This window comes from Ovis aries, chromosome 25 (genome assembly GCF_016772045.2).
Source record: "Ovis aries strain OAR_USU_Benz2616 breed Rambouillet chromosome 25, ARS-UI_Ramb_v3.0, whole genome shotgun sequence".
NCBI lineage: Eukaryota > Metazoa > Chordata > Mammalia > Artiodactyla > Bovidae > Ovis > Ovis aries.
In genome coordinates, this window is record NC_056078.1 from 15168298 (window position 1) to 15188673 (window position 20376).

Sequence of the window (20376 nt, forward strand, 5' to 3'; positions counted from 1 at the left end):
CCCTGTTTACAATGAAACTGGCAGCACCGGATCACTGAAAGGGAGAGCACGGACCTTTTATAACATTTCTAAATAGGCAAGGGTCAGGGGTCCATATTTTTAAGGGTCTGCATCTCATCCGTGATAGCATTAATACGTCTTTATGGTGACTCTGTGCTACAGACTGAATGTCTGTATCCCCCAAAACTTGTATGCTGAAATCCAAATCCCAGAGTAATGGTATTTAGAAATGGGGCCTTTGGGAGGTAATTAGGTCATGAGGGTGAAGCCTTCATGAATGGGATTAGTGCCCTTATAAGAAGAGACAGGAGAGACTTTGTCTCTTCTCTTTGGTCTCTGCCATCTAAGGATACAATAAGAAGATGGCTACCTGCTACCAGCATCTTGATCTTGTACTTCTCAACCTCCAGAACCCTGAGAAATCAAAGTTTGTCCAAGCTATCGTACTCTTGTTATAGCAGCTCAAATTGACTAAGACACTCCAGCAAATGGGTTAAATTTGAATTGAAAAAGGGGTGCCCAGAACACAGCTGACTGTGGAAGGTAAAGAAACCTCTCAAAGTAGGTGTTGCCCTGAAGAGCTGACTCTGGTTAGATTCTGAACTGTGAACTGATTAGAACTGAACTGTGAGGGCAGCCACACTAATCAGACCATGATGATAAGCTCACCATAACTACATATAGATGAGTCGGATTTAAACCCCTAAAGCTGCTTCATGTGTGATGCTCCCACTTTGAAGACCGGAATCCACCTGCCTGCTCTGCAGGGTTCTTCCAGGTACTGAGGAACTCAGGATGCTGCTTCAGAGTCAGAATGCCGCTCAGGGAGTGAGGTCTTCTCCTACCAGTTCTCGGTACAATTAGCTTGAGTGATTGAAGAAACATTCCCAGTGTTAGGGACAGATGACTGTTTCCAAGCCAAAAATTACAGAAAATATTTCAAACTTTTAAGTGCTTAAAGGAATGCTTCAAGTTTTCAGTCAACATGCCTAAGCTATGATGCAACAATTTCCAATGGCTATTTTGCTATTGTATTGATCACATTTTTAAAAGATATTGGATCATTCTAAGTATCTTAATGGACAGTTTTATAAGATACTGATCTGCTTCTGTTCCACAAACACTATTTTGTTAAAAATATGAGTGCATGGCCAGGAAGATTCAGTTTGCATCCAGAGAAACCAAACTGAGGCTGCTCCATTCACTGAGGGTCACAAAATTCCCACGTTAAGTAGCACCTTGCACAAATATGCCCAGAAAAATGAGATTTGGGCAATTCCTTTCAACTAGTGGCAATATGTTTTGGAAAGGGCAACTCTTCCTTTTTTGAATAACTAAGGAACAGTCTCAGTTCAGATAACTGAGCAGTCTTTGCTTCCTTTTTTCACTGTTGCCTATATATCCCATCATTACAAGCTAAAGGGAGCCATCTCCTTGAGGCAATATTGAAAGGTTGTATTTGTGTAGGAAGGGCAAACAGGCGCAGATGGAATATTCAGGCTGGTGTTTCTCATCCGTGGTGCCTGAACATGAGATCTTACTAAGCAGTGGTTAGGGGCCTTCCTGTGCAACACAGTTTGAGAAAGAGGGGGCAGGAAATCCACAGTATTTTCTCACCCCCTAAACTCTGTTCTCTTGGAGTTCATCTTTGGTCTTCCTTGCACTTCCTCAGTGAACACACCCACTTACAACTACAATTGCTTCAGTATGTTTTGGGGTGGTCTAAATAAAATGCTTCCAGAGACACAATGGAGTATTACTCAGCCGTTAAAAAGAATTCATTTGAATCAGTTCTGATGAGATGGATGAAACTGGAGCCGATTATACAGAGTGAAGTAAGCCAGAAAGAAAAACACCAATACAGTATACTAACACATATATATGGAATTTAGGAAGATGACAATGACGACCCTGTATGCAAGACAGGAAAAAAGACACAGCTGTGTATAACGGACTTTTGGACTCAGAGGGAGAGGGAGAGGGTGGGATGATTTTGGAGAATGGCATTCTAACATGTATACTATCACGTAAGAATTGAATCGCCAGTCTATGTCTGACGCAGGATACAGCATGCTTGGGGCTGGTGCATGGGGATGACCCAGAGAGATGTTATGGGGAGGGAGGTGGAGGGGGGTTCATGTTTGGGAACGCATGTAAGAATTAAAGATTTTAAAATTTAAAAAATAAATAAATAAATAAATAAATAAATAAAAATAAAAAGCAAAAGAAGTGGCTTCACTTTAGTTCAACAACACTGAACATTAAACTCTGTGGCCAGCAGCACAATTTCATCTGAAATGATCTGATGAACTTCAAATACAAAGTGAAGGGGAGACTTGGTGGGTCAGAGGGCCAGTGAGAAGGTTGTCTGGGTGGTTACCAGGATGTTCCGGTCTTTCCCCCACAACAGAGAAAAGCTCTTGATAATTTAATTATTATTATTTTAAAACTGAAGCCAGTGAATCAATCAGTACTACACATTTTAACTAACTGTATGCTGGCTTGGGACGTCATCTTTACCAGGAAGAGTTTGGAAGTTCATGGGATGTAATCAGCTCCTTACTTACAAGGTTAAGAAATGAGTCCAAACAACCCATCTCTCTGCACTCCTGCCCTGCTCAACTATGGGACATTCACAGTCTCCCTTCTTTTTGGTGCTGTGATCTTTGCTGCCCTGCTCAACTATGGGACAATCACAGCCTCCCTTCTTTTTGGTGCTGTGATCTTTGCTGAGAAGAAAAAAAAAAAAAAAAACAAGGCATTTTTTTCAAGAGACTGAGAGATGCTTTCTGGGTTTTTGTTTGTTTTTTGCTGTACTCTGAGGCATGCAGGATCTTAGTTCCCTGAGCAGGGATTGAACCTGTGCCTCCTGCATTGGAAGTCTGGGGTCTTCACCAGACCACCAGGGAATTCCCAAGAGATGCGTTCTGAAGTGCACCACTTGTAAAGGGCAGGAAAAGGTACATGCTTCAGAAATATTATACTGAGTACAAAAATGATTACTGGCTGACCTGAGTGGGCTGGGTTAGAGGGAAACCCTGGTAGAGACCTGAGACTCTTAAACCGTGGGATCACCTGTGCAAATCAGAAGCAGAAGGTTCACGGCACCATCTCTCCTCCTGTCAATATGCCCTTGAGAATCACTGCTTTAACCCCTGACTGAGTGTTGGTGTCTACACTGGATGTGCTGGGACAAAAAAGTATTGAGAAAGAGAACTCTGTTACTGCCTTCTACAAGTTTTAACTTATAAAGGGATAGGGAATCTAATAAAATGGCTTAAGTCTGTGTGTATATGTGCACACTCAGTAGCTTAGTGGTGTCTAATTCTGTGACCCCATGGATGGTAGCCCGGCAGACTCCTCTGTCCATGGGATTATCCATGGACTGGGTTGCCCTTTCCTCCTCCAGGGGATCTTCACAACACTTTTCTCCTGAGTCTCCTGCACCGGCAGGAGGATATTTTATCACTGAGCCACCTGGGAAGCCATGTGCATATGTGTGTGTAAATCTGTATATGTGTGTGTAAATAAAGCACCACAGGGTGAATCTACTTGCTGTGAAGCTGTAAATTTCTAAAGTAAAGATGTCTTTTCTGACGAAAGTATACAAGAAAAATGAAGAATATAAGCTAAATTCAGTCTGACTTTTTCAGATTTAAATACTTATATTTTCATGAAAAGTAACAAGAAACCATCCAATCACTGCTGTCACCTTCATTGGTTTCTTTGTTAAATAATCAGTTATCTAGGAAGGCATTCAGGGCTAAAGATAAGGGGGGTTTTTAGAATGACAAGTTTGGAAGGCAAACAGAGTGGGGAGAGAGATGGGCAGATAGGTTACCAAAGAAGCCAAGGAGCCATCAAGGGCACGAGGCATTCAGAAATTGGAGTGTGGGGTGCTGCTTAGGTCACATCTAGGACTACCTTGAGAAGAGATCAATATATTTGCTTTACTATTTTAACACAGGATTTTAAAAGCATAAAGGACCTTGCCTGGTCATATCTCTTTTGGGCAGCTTCTTTCTAAAAGAACTAAATATAACTTGCAAAGATGTTCTAAACACACATGCTCTGTGTTTGCCTTAAGATTTCAATTCTTGGATAATCAGGTTTCATTTGCACTTTATATTTTAGTACATACGGTCTCTTAGTCACTAGGCTTTGCGTTTGTATGTAGCCATGTTTCTGTCCATTTTCTTAATCTTAAATATATATGTTAAGTGAAGATGGCAATTTTTTTCTTGTATAGTTCCTATATTTCTTGTGCTGATGCAGCTGTCGATGTTTCAACTTTGCTGTTAAACGCAATACTTTGTAAGTATGAACAAAATTACTGGAAGCAGTATTGTAATAATGGTTTATCTTTTAGAAGGCACAGTCTAAATCAAAACCCTAAACTCAAGGCTGTAAGTGTGAATTTAATTCATACATGAGATTTATTTAAATATAAGAGTAGGAAAACTACACCTGTTGATCCTGAAGATAATGTTCTACTTCTGATAGAAATAATATCTCAGCAAAAGTTTCATGTATATGAATGGAATAACATTCCATTGTTGGAGAAAGAATAAGGTGTGGGTGGAGAAGTCACAGCCATAGCGAGAACACAGCGTCAAGGGCGTAGGCTACTCAGGGCTGCGCCCTGTGCTTGTCCCATAAATCCAGACTGATCCTGACATCTGCAATACTTTTTTACCTGGTTAATTCCCAGTGATCCTTCTATATTATCAATATCTTCAATAGCTGTTCACACACCTCAGAATCAATCTATATTATACCCCAAAATGTTCATATTCACAATACAATACTTAACAAGTATTCATGTTTGTGTCAAATATGTGACACTCAGAAAGAAAAAAAAGAAGAGTTACATTTTGAAATAGGTAAAACAGGTTTGATATGAAGAGTAACAAACTTAAGCACTGAAAAAAAATGATGAGAGAAGGATTAATATCAAGTCCTATCTTTGATGAAGACACGAAATATCCACTCATCTTCTATGAGTCTGAAATTGGGGCGTTTTCTGAGATGAATGAGAAACTTGTTTTTGAAAAGATAACTATTTTGGCTGAGAGAGATGGGGTTTGCTAGCAATCAGACACACCATAAAGAATTTAGCAAGTGAGTAGTAATTGAGTAAAACTTAATGTAACCTCATCCATAGACTATGCCTGAACAAAGTAAGAGGTCATCAATTACTGACTGACAAATTTTTCTAAATGCATTTTTAAATTCAGTCATAAAAACTAAGAAAGGTATAAGCTTTCACACTATGACCTTGAAGGGCTGATACGCTGTAACAAGGGTCAATAAACTGTGTTAACACAGGAGGCATCAACATATAGCTACAGATTCAGGCCATGAAAGGTGAAAGTGCACGGGATGCCACAAGCAGTGCCTTGGGTTGCCCCTTGTGCAGACATGCTCTGGATGGGCACGATCTTTTTGCATACCTTTGTCTGGGCATCCACATGTGCCCCCTGGTTTACAAGGACTTCGGCCACATTCACTCTGTCTTCTTGAGCAGCCAAATGGAGTGGGGCCAGGCCACTCTGCAAAATATCAAAGTGGTCATCTTACATGAGGGATGGATGACGTACAAGCATATCAGAGAAACAATTTATGCCTTCAAGAAGAGTGAACCTAGAATTTTTATGTTAAAAAAATGTTACAGAGTAAGTTTATATATTAGCATGTGACAACACTGTTATTGCAGGCTTGCTGAAAAATTTCAAACATCCTCAAAAGTGGAGGGAATAGCCTGAACCTTGTGTACTGATCACAGACGCAGCAATTATCAAGTTTCTCCTCTCCTTGCTTCATCCAACTCTACTTCCTGTATGTTCTTTTCTTTGCAGAAGTATTTTAAAGCAAATTCCAGACATTATATCATTTTCCTCTTATGTATTTCAGTGTTCGCTTTTTTTAAAAAATAGAGACTTTTAAAACTCAAATTATGCAAGAGTTTTAATGTATTATTAGTGATACTAGCTTTAGCAAAAATTAAAATAAAAATTGTTTATAAACTGTTACTGACACATGATGATAACATTTTCTCCATTAAATATTAAAATATAAGGCTGGAAAACATTTTCTGTATGTTGCTTCTGGGTAGGAAAGATGGTCTGTGAAATGTAATATGAAGTCTATTTCATGAGAATTTAATATGTAATATGAAGTCTGTCTCATGAGAATTTCAAGATCATTTTATGAGACTGGGTATTTGAAATGGACTCTACCACAGAATGGACAGGCTACATGGTTATTCCAATGGCCAAGAAAAAAATCACTAAGACTGTACTCTGGCTTAGAAATCTTCTGTAGCTGCATTTTTTCATAAATGATATTTAAGAGAAAGTAAGCTGGTGTAAGTGTTTCCAGATTCTTTTCTTTCATCCATCATGAACACAGAAGTTACTGTCTTTTGTTTTTTTTTCCTAAAATACCTAACCAGACAAGATCTGCTGGCACATGTTTTAAATATAAAATTTAAAAAATTATTTGATTGCGCCTTGTAGCATGTGGGATCTTGGTTTCCCAACTAGGGATCAAACCCGTGGCCACTGCAGTGGAAGCTCGGAGTCTTAACCACTGGAACTCCAGGGAACTCCTAGAGGTTAATGTTTTAAGTCCTGGAGGCCTTCTTCCTCCTCCGCCGGCATCTGTGCAGCAAGACCATCAGCCTGTCCCCCTTGTCAGGGGAAAGGAGAGAGCCAAATGCAGCATCAGGAAGAGCACACGGCATGATTTATTTAAGGGCTGCTATTCTATCAAACACGTGACTGGACTCAGGAAGAGCCACTCACTCCAGGCTTTCTGAGTCTGTTTACAGACTTTCGGAAGAAGCTCACCCAAATTGAATACAGAGGAAACAGAAAAAGGAGGAGCGGTGCCTTCACTTGAAATCCAAGAAAAATAAGCCTGGGGCCAAAACTGGCACCACCCAAACACTGACATAATCAGAGAACAATGTTCCACGTTCCACTTGAGAGGCAACTGATATTTTCAGCCATAACATCTTGTCAAAGTGTCACAATCCCCCCTTCTAAGTGTGAGACTTTCTCAAGCTTCTGGAGAACTTTGCTGAGTGGTTTTCAGCATGGTTGGGGAAGGTATTCTGGCCTGTGCTCTCCTCTCTCCTGTTTCCCCAGGTACGTTCATGCTGCCCCGGGGATTACCTACTCCACCTTTGGCACACAGTCACCTCCAGCTTTCCCGGGCTTCTCTCCCTCTCCCCTCATCTCGAAAAGGGCCTCATTGTTACTATTTATGTGCAAACCCTCTATGTGCTCACTTCTATTGAGAGCATCATAATCTCACATTAAAACCCTTTTCTGGTCTGTCTTCCTCAAACCACTGTGGGCTTGTTGAGGCAAGTATCGTACCTTTAATGTACAACCAAGGATTAAAGTATCTATAAAATAGCATTTAATCCATCTACTAATTAAGTCAGAGGGAAAAGCAAACAGATTTTGATAAAATAGGATAAATTAAATAAAGAAAGATCATTTTTGTATTCATGATTTTTTTGTTTAATGTGATGGTTAAAACAGCCCTGTTTGAGTTCAGAAGTTATCTGTTAATCTTTGATAGAGTTTTGACCACAGCTCATTTTTTAAATGGCATTTGTTAAAAATAATACATTTTATTTTAAATAAAATAAACTTGGGATAGCAATAGCTTCATTTCATAGTCTATTAGCTGTGTAAAGAACTACAGCTACTTGTGGTCTTCAAAATTCATGCGGGAAAACGTCAAAAGCAAAACGGAATCCAATTAAACAGTAGCACTTCAGCAGGAACTTAGGTTCGTGGTTCCTTTTTCTTAAAATCTGAGAACTGCTGGTGAATAGTAAGAAAAGAAATAAGTGAAAACGATTGAGTGTTTAGTTCAATGTAACTTTTCACAAAAGCTACATCTTTTAATATTCATATTTTTAAAGATTCTTTTGACACGCACCATTTTTAAGGTCTTTCTTGAATTTGTTACACTATTGCTCCTGTTTTCTGTTTTAGGTTTTCACTCATGAGGCATGTGGGATCTTAGGGCCCCTGCTAAGTCGCTTCAGTCGTGTCCGACCTCTGTGCGACCCCATAGACGGCAGCCCACCAGGCTCCCCCGTCCCCGGGATTCTCCAGGCAAGAACGCTGGAGTGGGCTGCCATGTCCTTCTCCAGTGCATGAAAGTGAAAAGTGAAAGTGAAGTTGCTCAGTCGTGTCCGACTCTTCGCGACCCCATGGACTGCAGCCCACCAGGCTCCTCTGTCCATGGGATTTTCCAGATGCCCAGGCATCATACCTGGACCCCCTGCAGTGAAAAGCAAAGTCTCAACCAATGGACTGCCAGAGAAGTTCCTCAATATTCCTTGTTTAGCAAGGAAATAAAGTCTAATGTGAAACGGGGAGGTAGGATAAGGAGGGCGGGGTGGAGGGACAATAACTGATGTCTAAAACTTTGGAAACTCAAGAAAAACAGAATTCTTCTTGAGTAACAGAATTCTACTGATTCTCTACTTTCACACCATAACTTATACTTGATACAGAAAATGATGAGAAAGGAAGCAAAGACTTACAAATACTTTTGTATTAGACAATTTCTAGGAATTGTGAAGTTCTTAAAAGTTCTGTAAGTGCCATGCGCTGAAGGAAACCCAGAAACTTTCCTTGGTGGTATATTGCTTAGGTAGAGTTTATTCAGGAAGGCGGTTGGACACTTCCAGGCTTCCTTGGTTTGGAAGGTGCCTTTCGGTCCTGAGAATTCCCTTGCTAATGTTCAGTCTACCGAAGTAGACACTGAGGAATTCTTTCTAAAGTATTCTCAGTCTAAATTTTTTAAAATAAAAATGGTTTTAAGGTGAATTCAATGCTATATATATATAACAATGAGTTGGCTAAAAGAATTTAAAAAGAAAAAAAAGTTAGTTACACTATACATTGGTGTCAAACCTATGGAAAATGTTCACTTGTTAACTAATTGTTCAGGCCTATATTGTCTCTGGGAGAGTTAATAAGAGGGCTTCTAAGAAAACATACTAACGGAAGCCAGAAGGCGTGTCAATCTGAGAACGCCACGTCCTCCATCTCACTAAGACCAGTAGAATTTTGTAACAAACTATTATAAATCTGGTTTGTACATTAGTATATGAACCTTAGAAATTCAACAGCTTAAACAAACCCTGATTATAATGACTATTTCAAATTGCTTTGTGATTCCCATTAATGCTGGGACACACATCCCCAAAGAAATGTTTAAAAAGAAAGATGTAAGAAGAGAAAATCAGTAAACCAGGAGAAAAAAAAAATAAAACTTGTTTGTTCTGCAATAATCACAAAGAATTTTCAAGATATGAAAAGTGAGAAAAGGTTTCCATTTACTTACATATGTCTTTTCATTTATAGAATTTGTTAAATCGCCTTGGTGATTAAGATTAATGCATAACCTTTCCCCCAAACTGTAAAAAGTCTAAATTAAGATAATTATCCTTTTTCTACTTAGAAAAAGGTACTAAACATTATCTCAGTTCACCTTCATGGCATTTCTAGGAAGTAAATATTGTGGGCATTGTTTATTAGAGGATAGAACTAAGGCTCGGAGAGGTCACATGACTTGTCCAATCAAGTTATACATCAAGCAGAAGTCAGATTTAGGATTTATACCCAGGAGACTCAAAGCCTCCACGATTACAAAGTATAGGCCACATATATTAAAATATTAAATCTCCTAAAGACTCGTTGCCGTAAAACTACTGTTGTCTTGAAACTCTCCTCCAATATCTGAGCTATGGCTGAGAAATGTCACAGCTGTACTGTCACCATGCTGTAGAGGAGAAGCTAAATGTCAGGGAGTTTGGATTATCAGGTATTTGGGGGTACTCTTGCAGATTTCTGTTTTATCTGAAGACTTAGGAACATGGGTCTGGAATTCTGGGTAAATCTCAGACTCAGGTCATAAGCAGGTCAACGAAACCAAATTCTCTGATAACACAGTGAGAGGCTGTAACCTCATTCCTGCTAATTGTGGGCTGGACTTTTCACAAACCTTTTTACTAACCAAGGAGAGTCAAATGCAAGGGTAGGGGAGTCTAAAGACTTTGAGGAACAGAGACTTAAAGGGTTGACTGGAACTGCCAATTTATCTACAAAGACTAACTTTTTGATCTACTGAATAAAAGAGCTACTCTAAATTTCTGTTACTAAAATGAACTTTCTGAAGGCAGACCTGCTCCTAATTTCTCTTTTTAACCTAAGACTTAAAACTAGGACAAGCAAGGAGTTTCACCTCAAATGTTTCGCCTTATGACTTGTAATTTACAACTTATAGCCTCTTATTTACTGTATTCTGGTGAGGTCACAATGTTGCCCTTTGACTTACTATTATAACAAAACTTCACATTATTAGAAAAATTTTATGGACCTCATTTTTATGGCTGTAGCATATATACTCACCTATATGACTTGGCAATTACTGACTTAGCATTCTCTTATTGTTTCAAGACATTTTTTCAAGTTTTTCCTATGATAACATTTTGGTAAATATCTTTGTGCATACTACACTTTCTACATTCTATTTGACTTGAATTCTTCATGATTTCTTAGTGATCTTTCTGGAGGTGAGGTTTCATTGCATGGTATGCTTTGCAGAGAAAAAAAAAAAGGTTACCTTATTGCTCAAGTTCACATTAGCATTTCTGGTGAGGAGCAGTGACACCATGTCCACGTGTCCTTCCTGAGCTGCAAGATGGACAGAAGCAATTCCCTGCCGGGTAACTGCATTTGCATCAGCACCATATTCCAGCAGCGTTGTCGCTATGTCCATCTGGTTCTTTTTGGCAGCGATGTGCAGTGGTGTATAACCATTCTGTCAACACAAACCACTTGGTCACATGTCCAATCATGAGATAAAAATGTGTGCACTGCATTTTCAAATAGTATGTTTCCCTTTCTAACGATTTTCCTTGATCGTTTAAAAAATCATGATCGATGTACGTTTCCCCAATAAAGTCTTTTAAAAGCCAAAAAAAAAAAAAAAATCATGATCGAGTAAGCCAACACTGAGAAATCAAGAAGGGTTATTAACGTCGTTCCCTTGTGTTGCCCGCATATCTAAATAGGGAAAACATTCTACAGACAGTTTAGTTCAAGAGTCAGAGAACCAGTGGTTTTATAAATGGGAGATGGCAATCCCTCACATGGGCAGTATGTAGCTGCTCAGTAATTATTTGCCTTATGTATCAATGACAGAAAAACCCAACTAGAAAACAAATGGTGCCCCTGTAGCTGGGGCCATTATCCTACCTTTAAAATCCCTTCAATAGTCTATTGCTTACATGTTGAAATGTTTTATTTTTACAGGAGACAAGATACTATAGGCTACTCCCATTTGCCCCTCTGATGGCCTCCTTTATGAAACTCCAGTTTCTACATCATGCTTTAAATGTTTTGGTCCCCCAAACAACATATGGCTCTTGGTTCTGTCTTGCTTTATCCTACAAAGGATTCTTTTCTCCAACACAACATGCCCTTGGGGCCAATAGCATTCAGTTGAAGGTTCGGCTCACGGGTCACACCCCCATGAAGTGTTTCACCTCCCCTTCACCTCTTACACCTGCCCCCAACTTGACTGACTCCAGTCTAAATCCTGGATATATTTAGTGGCACTCTTCTTCATGCATCTGTCTCCTTCTACTAAAATGCAAAGTTGTTGAGAGCAAATGTTACTCCAAACTTGTCTTTGTATCTCCACTGCCTGGTGGTGACTGACAAATCCTTTGACTTGAGTGAACTTTATCAGAGCTTTCTAAACACCCTGGGCTCCTTCTCTTGGTTGATCCCTGATGCTCAGAGGTGGAAGGAACCAAAATTCCTTTGCCAAACTGTTCATAAGCTGCCTCAACAGCCCTCAGAGTCCTCTGTCCTAATAAAGAAAGGTTCCCAGCCTATGGAATGCTCCTGCCTCTCAGTCATTGAAGAGAAATAGAAGATTACATTTTGACACAGGCCTGAATCTGATTATATAAAACATGCCAATGAAAAATTAGAATTTTTTTTATATAGGCAAGAGGATTTAGAGAAAGAAAACAGAGGGAAAAAAAAAGAATAATTGGAACTTATACAATGCAAAGAGAATTTCTATTTGAGAATATGATCCAAACCTGGCCAACAGATCAGTTACAATCTTTCCAAGCCACACGGACGGTTCAGAAACAACTCAGAGGGCAGTGGGAGCTGCTGGATCACTTGTCGGCTAGTCTACTATAATTAACCCTCACATTTATGTCATTGGTTTCTTCTAGTGTGACAGCATTTTTCACTTGACAAACATTCTTTCAATAATCAACTGCAGAAGACCTAGGCTGTTGGATATCAACCTGTATCAACCGGGAAGTGGAAATGCCACTTCCAGACTCTTCTGAAACCAGCCTCTGCCAAGCGGGATGGATGGGTCAGGGTAGAAGATCTTATATCCCTATTTTTAGTTTTGACCTGCTGCCATCTGGAAACCCCAGCTGACCTGGGAAGCATTTGGCCCTCTGCTCAGACACACCCTAAAGAGATCGTCTTCAGAGCCAAACGCAGAGCTCTGGATTGAGCCCAAATCTACAGTGAGTGACAGGAAGGGGTGAGCTGTTTTACTACCCTCCCAGGGACGGCGGAGCCTGGTGGGCTGCCGTCTATGGGGTCGCACAGAATTGGACACGACTGACGTGACTTAGCAGCAGCAGCTATCCCTGAAGAAAAGGGAAGATTCGCAAAGCAGTGCTAGGAAATTTGATTAGTCAAGACTCTAACAGCAGCTACCTAGAGTGGTAAGCACAGATAAAGTCCAGCTTCCAACCATGCATTTTATTTCTTTTTGCTTTTGCTACTGACATAACCTTCAAGTTCAGTAACTGCTTCACCTCTACTGGCAATTGTGACAATCCTCTTGATTACTTTTAACTCCACCAAAAAAAAAAAAAAATATCATACGCTCTTAAATAAAACAGAGAGGCTCTGGTGTCTCTGTAATATACACCAATTCTAGACAAGTTATTCATTATTACTGAGGGGTTTATCCTGAGCTCCTTATCGGAGATACAAACAAAAGTATAAAGCAAGGGAAAAACAATTCAGGGTATTATTTTAGAATGGGTAGTTCATCTCAGAAAGACTTAAGAAATATTTCAAATGATAAATGAGTAATTAATCTTGGGATCTATAATAAAAATTTCTAAATTCCTTAAGCTCTTTCTAATTTCTAGAACCAAAGGATTCTTATTTGCCATACTAAAGGAGACAAATACATTTATCAGAAAAGATATAAAACAGTGGGAGATTGAACTAAAAAATAATCTTAATACTTTTTCCTTCTTGATGCAGAGGACAAACTGCATGCTATGTGTCCTTTTGCATTTCACGATAAAAACAAGAGCAAATGTAAATATAAATTATAAGCGAAGTAACATATTTAGCGTTGCTGCTGTGTAGTCACTTCAGTCATGATGGACTCTGCAACTCCATGGACTCTGTCCATGAGGATTTTCCAGGCATGCGTACTAGAGTGGGTTTAGCACTATACTTTACCTATTCCTCCCAAATTTTCACAACCTCTACTGATCCATGTCAGTAGTTATACTGCACATTTTATGAAAGAGAAATCTCACCAATAGTAAGTTACAGCTCTCTAGACCTTCCACAATCTGTGTCCAGGTTACACCTGAACTCAAGCCAACCCTCTTTCCAGCACAACGTCCTGCCTCAGGAAATAGATCTGGATAAAATGGATTAGAGGAAGCAAACTAGTTTTTCAGCAACCCCCTTTGTCCTCCATTACCTAAAGTCACATTGTGTTTCCAGGACATGTATGACTAAGAAAATATGTCAGCAATTCTACAAAAGAAAGGGCAAAAAGAACATATCATATTCTCTGAAAACCAAGGATGTAAGCTGTGGAAGTTTCATGGAAGTCACCACTGCCATATCCATCTGCATGACTGGCTCTGATGAGTTTTGTCCCTCCCTCCTCAGCAATGCTTAAATTCAGAAATGCTGTAGCCTCCCGAATGGAGGCTATTTACCTCCCCTATATCCATTCTCCCTCCTTCCTTAATAAAATAACCTTTGCTGTGCATCCAGCTGAATACTACATTTCCCAGCTTCCCTTGCAGAAAGAAGTAGCCAATGAAACGTAAGGAGAAATGCGGAGCTACTGAGAATGCCCTGTTATCTGTCTTTACGACCTTTTGCTTGAAAAGGGGACCTGGCAGCACAAGTGGCAATATCTGGAAGACAGACCAAAAAAAAGAATCAAACTAAAGAATCTTCAACCCTCTGAAAACTCTGAACCAGCATCAATAATTGCCTCCCTCCAGACTGTATATGACAAAAGAAAAGTAGAACCTCATCAGTTTAAACCACTGTAGCTAGGTCTTTTTTTCTAGCAAGTGAACCAAATCCTAACTGATAGAACTGGCTTTTACTCAGGATCAAAGCCTAGAAAAACCTTCAGAACAGGATCACTGTCTCAGAAAGTAGGGATGGTTGGACAAGCAAAAGAGATGGCATTTCAGAGGCTCTCACGGCTATGGGAAAGAGAATGAATGTCCTATTGGGAAAGCCTGTGCTCAGTTGACTATAAAAGATATGCCTAAGGCTAAAGGGCTGTTGCTGCTGCTGATAAGTCGCTTCAGTAGTGTCTGCCTCTCTGCGACCCCACTGATGGCAGCCTACCAGGCTCCCCCGTCCCTAGGATTTTCCAGGCAAGAACACTGGAGTGGGTTGCCATTTCCTTCTCCAATGCATGAAAGTGAAAAGTGAAAGTGAAATTGCTTAGTTGTGTCCAACTCTTAGCGGCCCCATGGACTGCAGCCCATCAGGCTCCTCCGCCCATGGGATTTTCCAGGCAAGAGTACTGGAGTGGGGTGCCATTGCCTTTTCCGAAAGGGCTGTTAGAAGGAATTAAAGAACTGTTTTTCTACTCTTTGTTAAAGATATTGTGCAGATAGGGAAACATGAAGTCTTGTTGGACAAACACAAAGCTGGAAATCAACTGGAAATGAAATATATCAACTATTGACCTATTTAAGAGTTACTTGTGGATGGAAAGATGGATGGGACTCATTTTGCTTTAGTTATTACTTATGCCTTCTGTCAGTTCTAAACTGCTTAGCACTAGTTGTGACGAAATTCTTGCTTTCATGTGGAGAATGAATAGCTCACTTATTAATTATTTACTGGCTGCCTACCACAAACCTGAGGGTATTTAAAAGAAAAATGGCCCAGGTTCAAAAACGTATGGATATAAACAAGTGAAATAGATAGCTATCAAATTTCATTGTAAATTTTTAAAAATTGTGGTAAAATATACATTACATAACACTTACCATTGTAATTGTTTTCAAGTGTACAGTCAATAGCACTAAGTACATTCACATCATTCTCCACTATCACTGTCCATCTCTAAACTGAAACTCCACCCACTAAACACTAACTCCCCAGTCCTCCCTCTACTCAGCCCCTGGCAGCCAGCATTCTACTTTCCATTTTGACATGAAATCATCGTGTTTGTCCTTTGCTGTGTCTGGCTTATTTCACTCAGCATATCTCTGAAGCTTCCCTGTGGGCCCACCAGTAAAGAATCCGCCTGCCAACGCAGGAGATGTGGGTTCGATCCCTGGGTCGGGAAGATACCCTAGAGGAGGAAATGGCAACCCACTCCAGTATTCTTAGCTAGGAAATACCATGGGCAGAGGAGCCCGGTGGACTACAGTCCATGGGGCTGCAAAGAGTCAGGCATGATTTAGTGGCTAAACAACAGAATCTCTGAGGTTCATTCATGTTGCAGCATGTGTCAGAACTCCCTTCCTTCTTACCTCTGAATAACATTCCATTGCATGTATATGCATTCTGTTTAGCCCTTTATCCTACCATAGAGACTTGGATGCTTCTACCTTTTGGCTACTGTGAGTAATGCTGCTCTTCATGGCTATATGATAGAACATCAGAGTTGGAAATTATGGGAAAAAGTCACTCAAATGAAAAGAAGTTTGGGGGCTTGATTTTGAATTGCAGAGTTCACTGGGTACAATTCTGAAGAGGATGGGGCAAGAGGTGGCTGAGAATTACAAGAAAAGAAGTTCTGAAGAGAATATTCATTGGAAGGACTGATGCTGAAGCCAAAGCTGCAGTACTTTGGCCATCCACTGTGAAGAACTGACACGTTAGAAAAGACCCTGATGCTGGGAAGATGGAAGGCAGGAGAAGAAGGGGACGACAGAGGCCATGATGGATGGATGGCATCTCTAACTCAATGGACGTGAGTTTGAGCAAGCTCTGGGAAATGGTGAAGGACAGGGAAGCCTGGCACGGCAGTCCATGGGTGGCCAAGAGTCAGACACGACTGAGCAACAGAACAACAACTATATTCAGTTCAGGTCAGTTGCTCAGTCGTGTCCGACTCTTTGCGACCCCATGAACTGCAGCACGCCAGGCCTCCCTGTCCATCACCATCTCCCGGAGTTCACTCAGACACACGTCCATTGAGTTGGTGATGCCATCCAGCCATCTCATTCTCTGTCGTCCCCTTCTCCTCCTGCCGTCAAACTGTATTAACCTATCTTTAAACAAACTCTTTATGATTTGCCTCTCAAATTAGCATACCAGAGTCATAAGAAAGCCATTCACTCTAAGTATCTCTTTTATGAGAAATCTCTGTTGTCTACTGGTAAAAAATGACCTAACATTAAGAATAAAGATTCTCTAACTGTATAACATAGGGTTCTACTTTCAATATCCTGTGCTGAACTATAATGGAAAAGAATATGAAAAAGAATGTCCACATCTATATAACTGAATCACTTTGCTGCACAGCAGAAATTAACACAAACATTGTAAATCAACCATATTCCAATAAAATCAATTGAGAAAAGAATAAAGATTCTCCTTAGCAGTAATAACAACACATAAGCAAAACCTCCCAACTTATTAAACACACATAAACCACTCAAAGGCAATGTTTTATGGCCAGAAAATATAACACATATTTTAAAGCTTTGACAAATGAGAACTTTCTTACTCCCTCAAGCTGCATTTCTGTTTTTAATCTGGCTAAAGAGGACTTCAACTTTTTTTTCCTGAATTTCCCCCAGGCTCCAGAATGTCCTAGATTTTCAAGGAATATCAGTGGACAAGTGAATATTTATTGAGCATCTACCACAGGAGTTGACTAAATAGCTGAAGGCACGGATTTCCTAAGGCCGCTTGTATTTCCATAATCTTTAAGTGGTGCCTAAACCAGGGGCTGCTCCACATGAACCCAAAGTAAATACACATAAAGAGACTGGAGGACACGGTTCCTCCGTCTCCTCATGCTGCTGAATGACAGGTACCTTTGCAGCCGCGTGGGGTGAGGCTCCTTGGTCCAGAAGCAGAAGAGCCACTTTCTGATTATCGTAATGTGCAGCCACATGCAGTGGAGTTAGCCCGCTCTGAAAACACGTGCAGAGACAACAAGGGTCAAAGGGACAACGCCAGAGGCCTAGATTTAGGAGACGGGATTAGACTGGATACAGCACAAGGTGTAATTCACATTCCAGTTTCAACAATACGTGGACCTCCTATTTCTGAAGTGATCTTCATCCTAAGAGGCTTAAATGTGGATTAGTTAACAATTTAGGTGGCTGTCAGTGAATATTAGCAAGTGCTTGTGTGGTTATCAAGGGGGTGGCCTGTTGGATGTTGGCCGATGACCTCATACCTTCCCAGCAGCATCTGGAGACGCACTTTTCTGTAGCAGGAGATTGGCTACTTCAAGCTTCCCATATTTTGCTGCCACATGAAGGGGAGTAAATCCTTTCTGAAAAGAGTACCATAAAAATAATACCATAAGCATAAGAGAAACATAAAAACAGTAACAAGAGAGGTGATACAAAGGCATCACTTTTCTGAAGTGAAGAGCAGTGCAGCCTATATTTAAGGATCAGGACTGGTAGACAACAGTGAAACAGTCTCCTTTTCAACGAAGATGAGCAGGATATTTAATCTTTCTCTCTCTGCTGGCTCAGCCACAACGAGATACTAATCTTGGCACTCCTCAGGTATCTGACAAGGATGAATTTGGAAAGACGGAGCTGGGGCTTATTCAAGGGCCATTTGGGGATTTCACCTTGTGGGAAGAAGAGGTTGCAGGGTCCAAGACCAGTTTGGATTTGGAGGGCTTGGAAAAATCCAGGGCAAGTCTGAACCTCCCATAATACCATATCACCAGAAAAGAGCCTCTCTTCACCCTTTTCTCTGTTTCTGCATGTATATATTAATACATGTCTGAAGATATGACCCAGTCCTTGTGTGTAGGAGTCAGGTGAACTGAATCATAACACATGGTTCTATCCAGTAAATATGTGAGTTGGATGCCGAGAGTTGAGTAGCTCCTCTCCCTTCCAGTTCCCACAAGGATCTGGGTATCAGCCAGTTAGTTACTATGTACCACTAGGGCTCTAAGCACAAGGCAGGGACTAGAGGGTTATCAACATATTTGACCTCATGGGACTATAGCCATAGAGACAGGGGCAGCTGGCATGGTGGAAGGGCTGGAGCACTCAAAATGTCATCACTCATTACTCTTTTTTCTCACATGTTAAGTAAGATCCAGGAACTTGCGACTCTACTGAAGAGTCTAAAGAATCACAGGGGGTGACTTTCGAAGAAGTCATAGTTTGTTCAGATAATTTTCCAAGTATTTGCAAATACTGTAATTATCTTCAGCATTGATGACACATTAATGCTTCTTCTTTGCCTTCCAATAAGAGAGTATAACACCAGTTTCTAGCTTTCTGAGACATGCCGTGGGCCAGGTCATCTTGCTATCACATTGCTAGGTTTACATAGGATCAAAGAAAAACTCTAAATTTTGCATTCTGCACTTAAAAAGCAATTGTGTGTGTGTTGGGGGGGTGGGGGCAGTTATTACTGCAAGGTATCAGAGTTGAGATTTTTAAAAAACCACAGATCAGAAAAGACAGCAACAATAACAAAGCAGCAATAACAGCAAACCAAGAAAAATCTACGTCCTGCTTTGAAAGTACTATAGAAGCCATCAACCAAGTGGCTTGGATAATGTGGTCTGTCTACCTGGCCTCAGAAAGAGAAACCTGTGGCTGTGTTTTTAAACCACCATTTAAATCTATCCAATAATTTGCAAGAAATATCTGACTGTGGACATCAATAAAGTTTCATTAGAAGATAATAAAATGTAAGGTATATACACACACAAGCTACCCCGCCCCACCCCAGGGTTTTGCTGGTCCTGCTAATCCCAGGATCCAAGCATATATGCTGTTGTACATAGCTTTTCTACCTATTACTTTTCTAATAGCTTTTCTAATAATAATAGAAATAATTAATAATTAATAGCTTTTCTACTATTACTGTGCAGGCAACTGTAAAGAGAAGGTATCTGGGGGCCACAGCAGGATTCTAAGGCTGACTTTCATACCTTTGTTGTTATAGCTAAAGATGCGCCGTGATCCAAAAGGAAAGCTGCGACGTCTTCGTGTCCCTCTCGCGCTGCAAGGTGCAGTGGGGTGTACCCCGAAGTTGTCGCTGCATTTGGAGATGCTCCTTGCTGCAACAGCTGCTGTACTATATCCGCTTTCCCCAGTCGGGCAGAAATGTGGAGTGGGGTTTGGTCATCCTAAAGGGCAAGGTAAGAATGCAGGTCTGATGAACTGAGAAAACAATCGTCATGAAAAATACAGCAAACTTCGCTGCTGGGTATGAGAGGCTGCATTCAACTCTTTGACACGATACTAAAAAGAACCTCATCTCTCTTTTTCTTTAAGGTTCAGAAAGGTGGTGATGGTGAATTTAAGCACCTTAAATACCCTTTGAGTAACCTATTAGAATGAGAATTGTGAAAGGCATTTCTTTTAAGAAATTATCCCCACTCACTCATCCCTGCTATACTTTATCAATTTTTTCACCTCTAATGATTCTTTTTTGGTGGGAGAGGGGACATAAGGGAATGTATCCTGGGAAAACTGTGATACCTGGGAGGGATAACCTCCACCAGTTATCACGTACTCATATAGAATGAATTATTCTGTTGGTGGGACTGCCTTCCCACAATCAAAAGTGGGAAGATGGGGGCAGTACAGGATGGTTGAGGAAGGCTCCCAGCTAAGAGGTCTGATGAGGGCTGATAACCATTTTTCCCTCTGCTTGCCGAGTTGTCATCCTGGCATAAGCTGGATCTGCCTGGAATGGAGGGCCCCCTATTACAGTTCACCTAAGGACATGAGGCACTCATAAGCCCTGCACCCTGAGGGCCTTATCCTTACATTGGAAGTACATCTTTTCCTCATTTGCCCAAAGATGCTCTCTGGAGAGAAATCCCCTACTA

General features: G+C 40.6%; 1 protein-coding gene across 16 annotated transcripts in view; it reads right to left on the minus strand.

Annotated features, from left to right (window-relative positions):
* Window positions 1–20376, minus strand: part of ANK3 (ankyrin 3) — a 755525-nt gene that overhangs the window by 148744 nt on the left and 586405 nt on the right. For all 16 annotated transcript variants that reach the window (XM_060406459.1, XM_060406456.1, XM_060406452.1 and 13 more), the window contains 5 exons: window positions 19471–19668; window positions 17734–17832; window positions 17366–17464; window positions 10660–10857; window positions 5454–5552 (listed from right to left, as the gene is read on the minus strand). In XM_060406459.1, the coding sequence (XP_060262442.1) occupies window positions 5454–5552; window positions 10660–10857; window positions 17366–17464; window positions 17734–17832; window positions 19471–19668 (693 nt within the window). The remainder of the gene's footprint in view (window positions 1–5453; window positions 5553–10659; window positions 10858–17365; window positions 17465–17733; window positions 17833–19470; window positions 19669–20376) is intronic.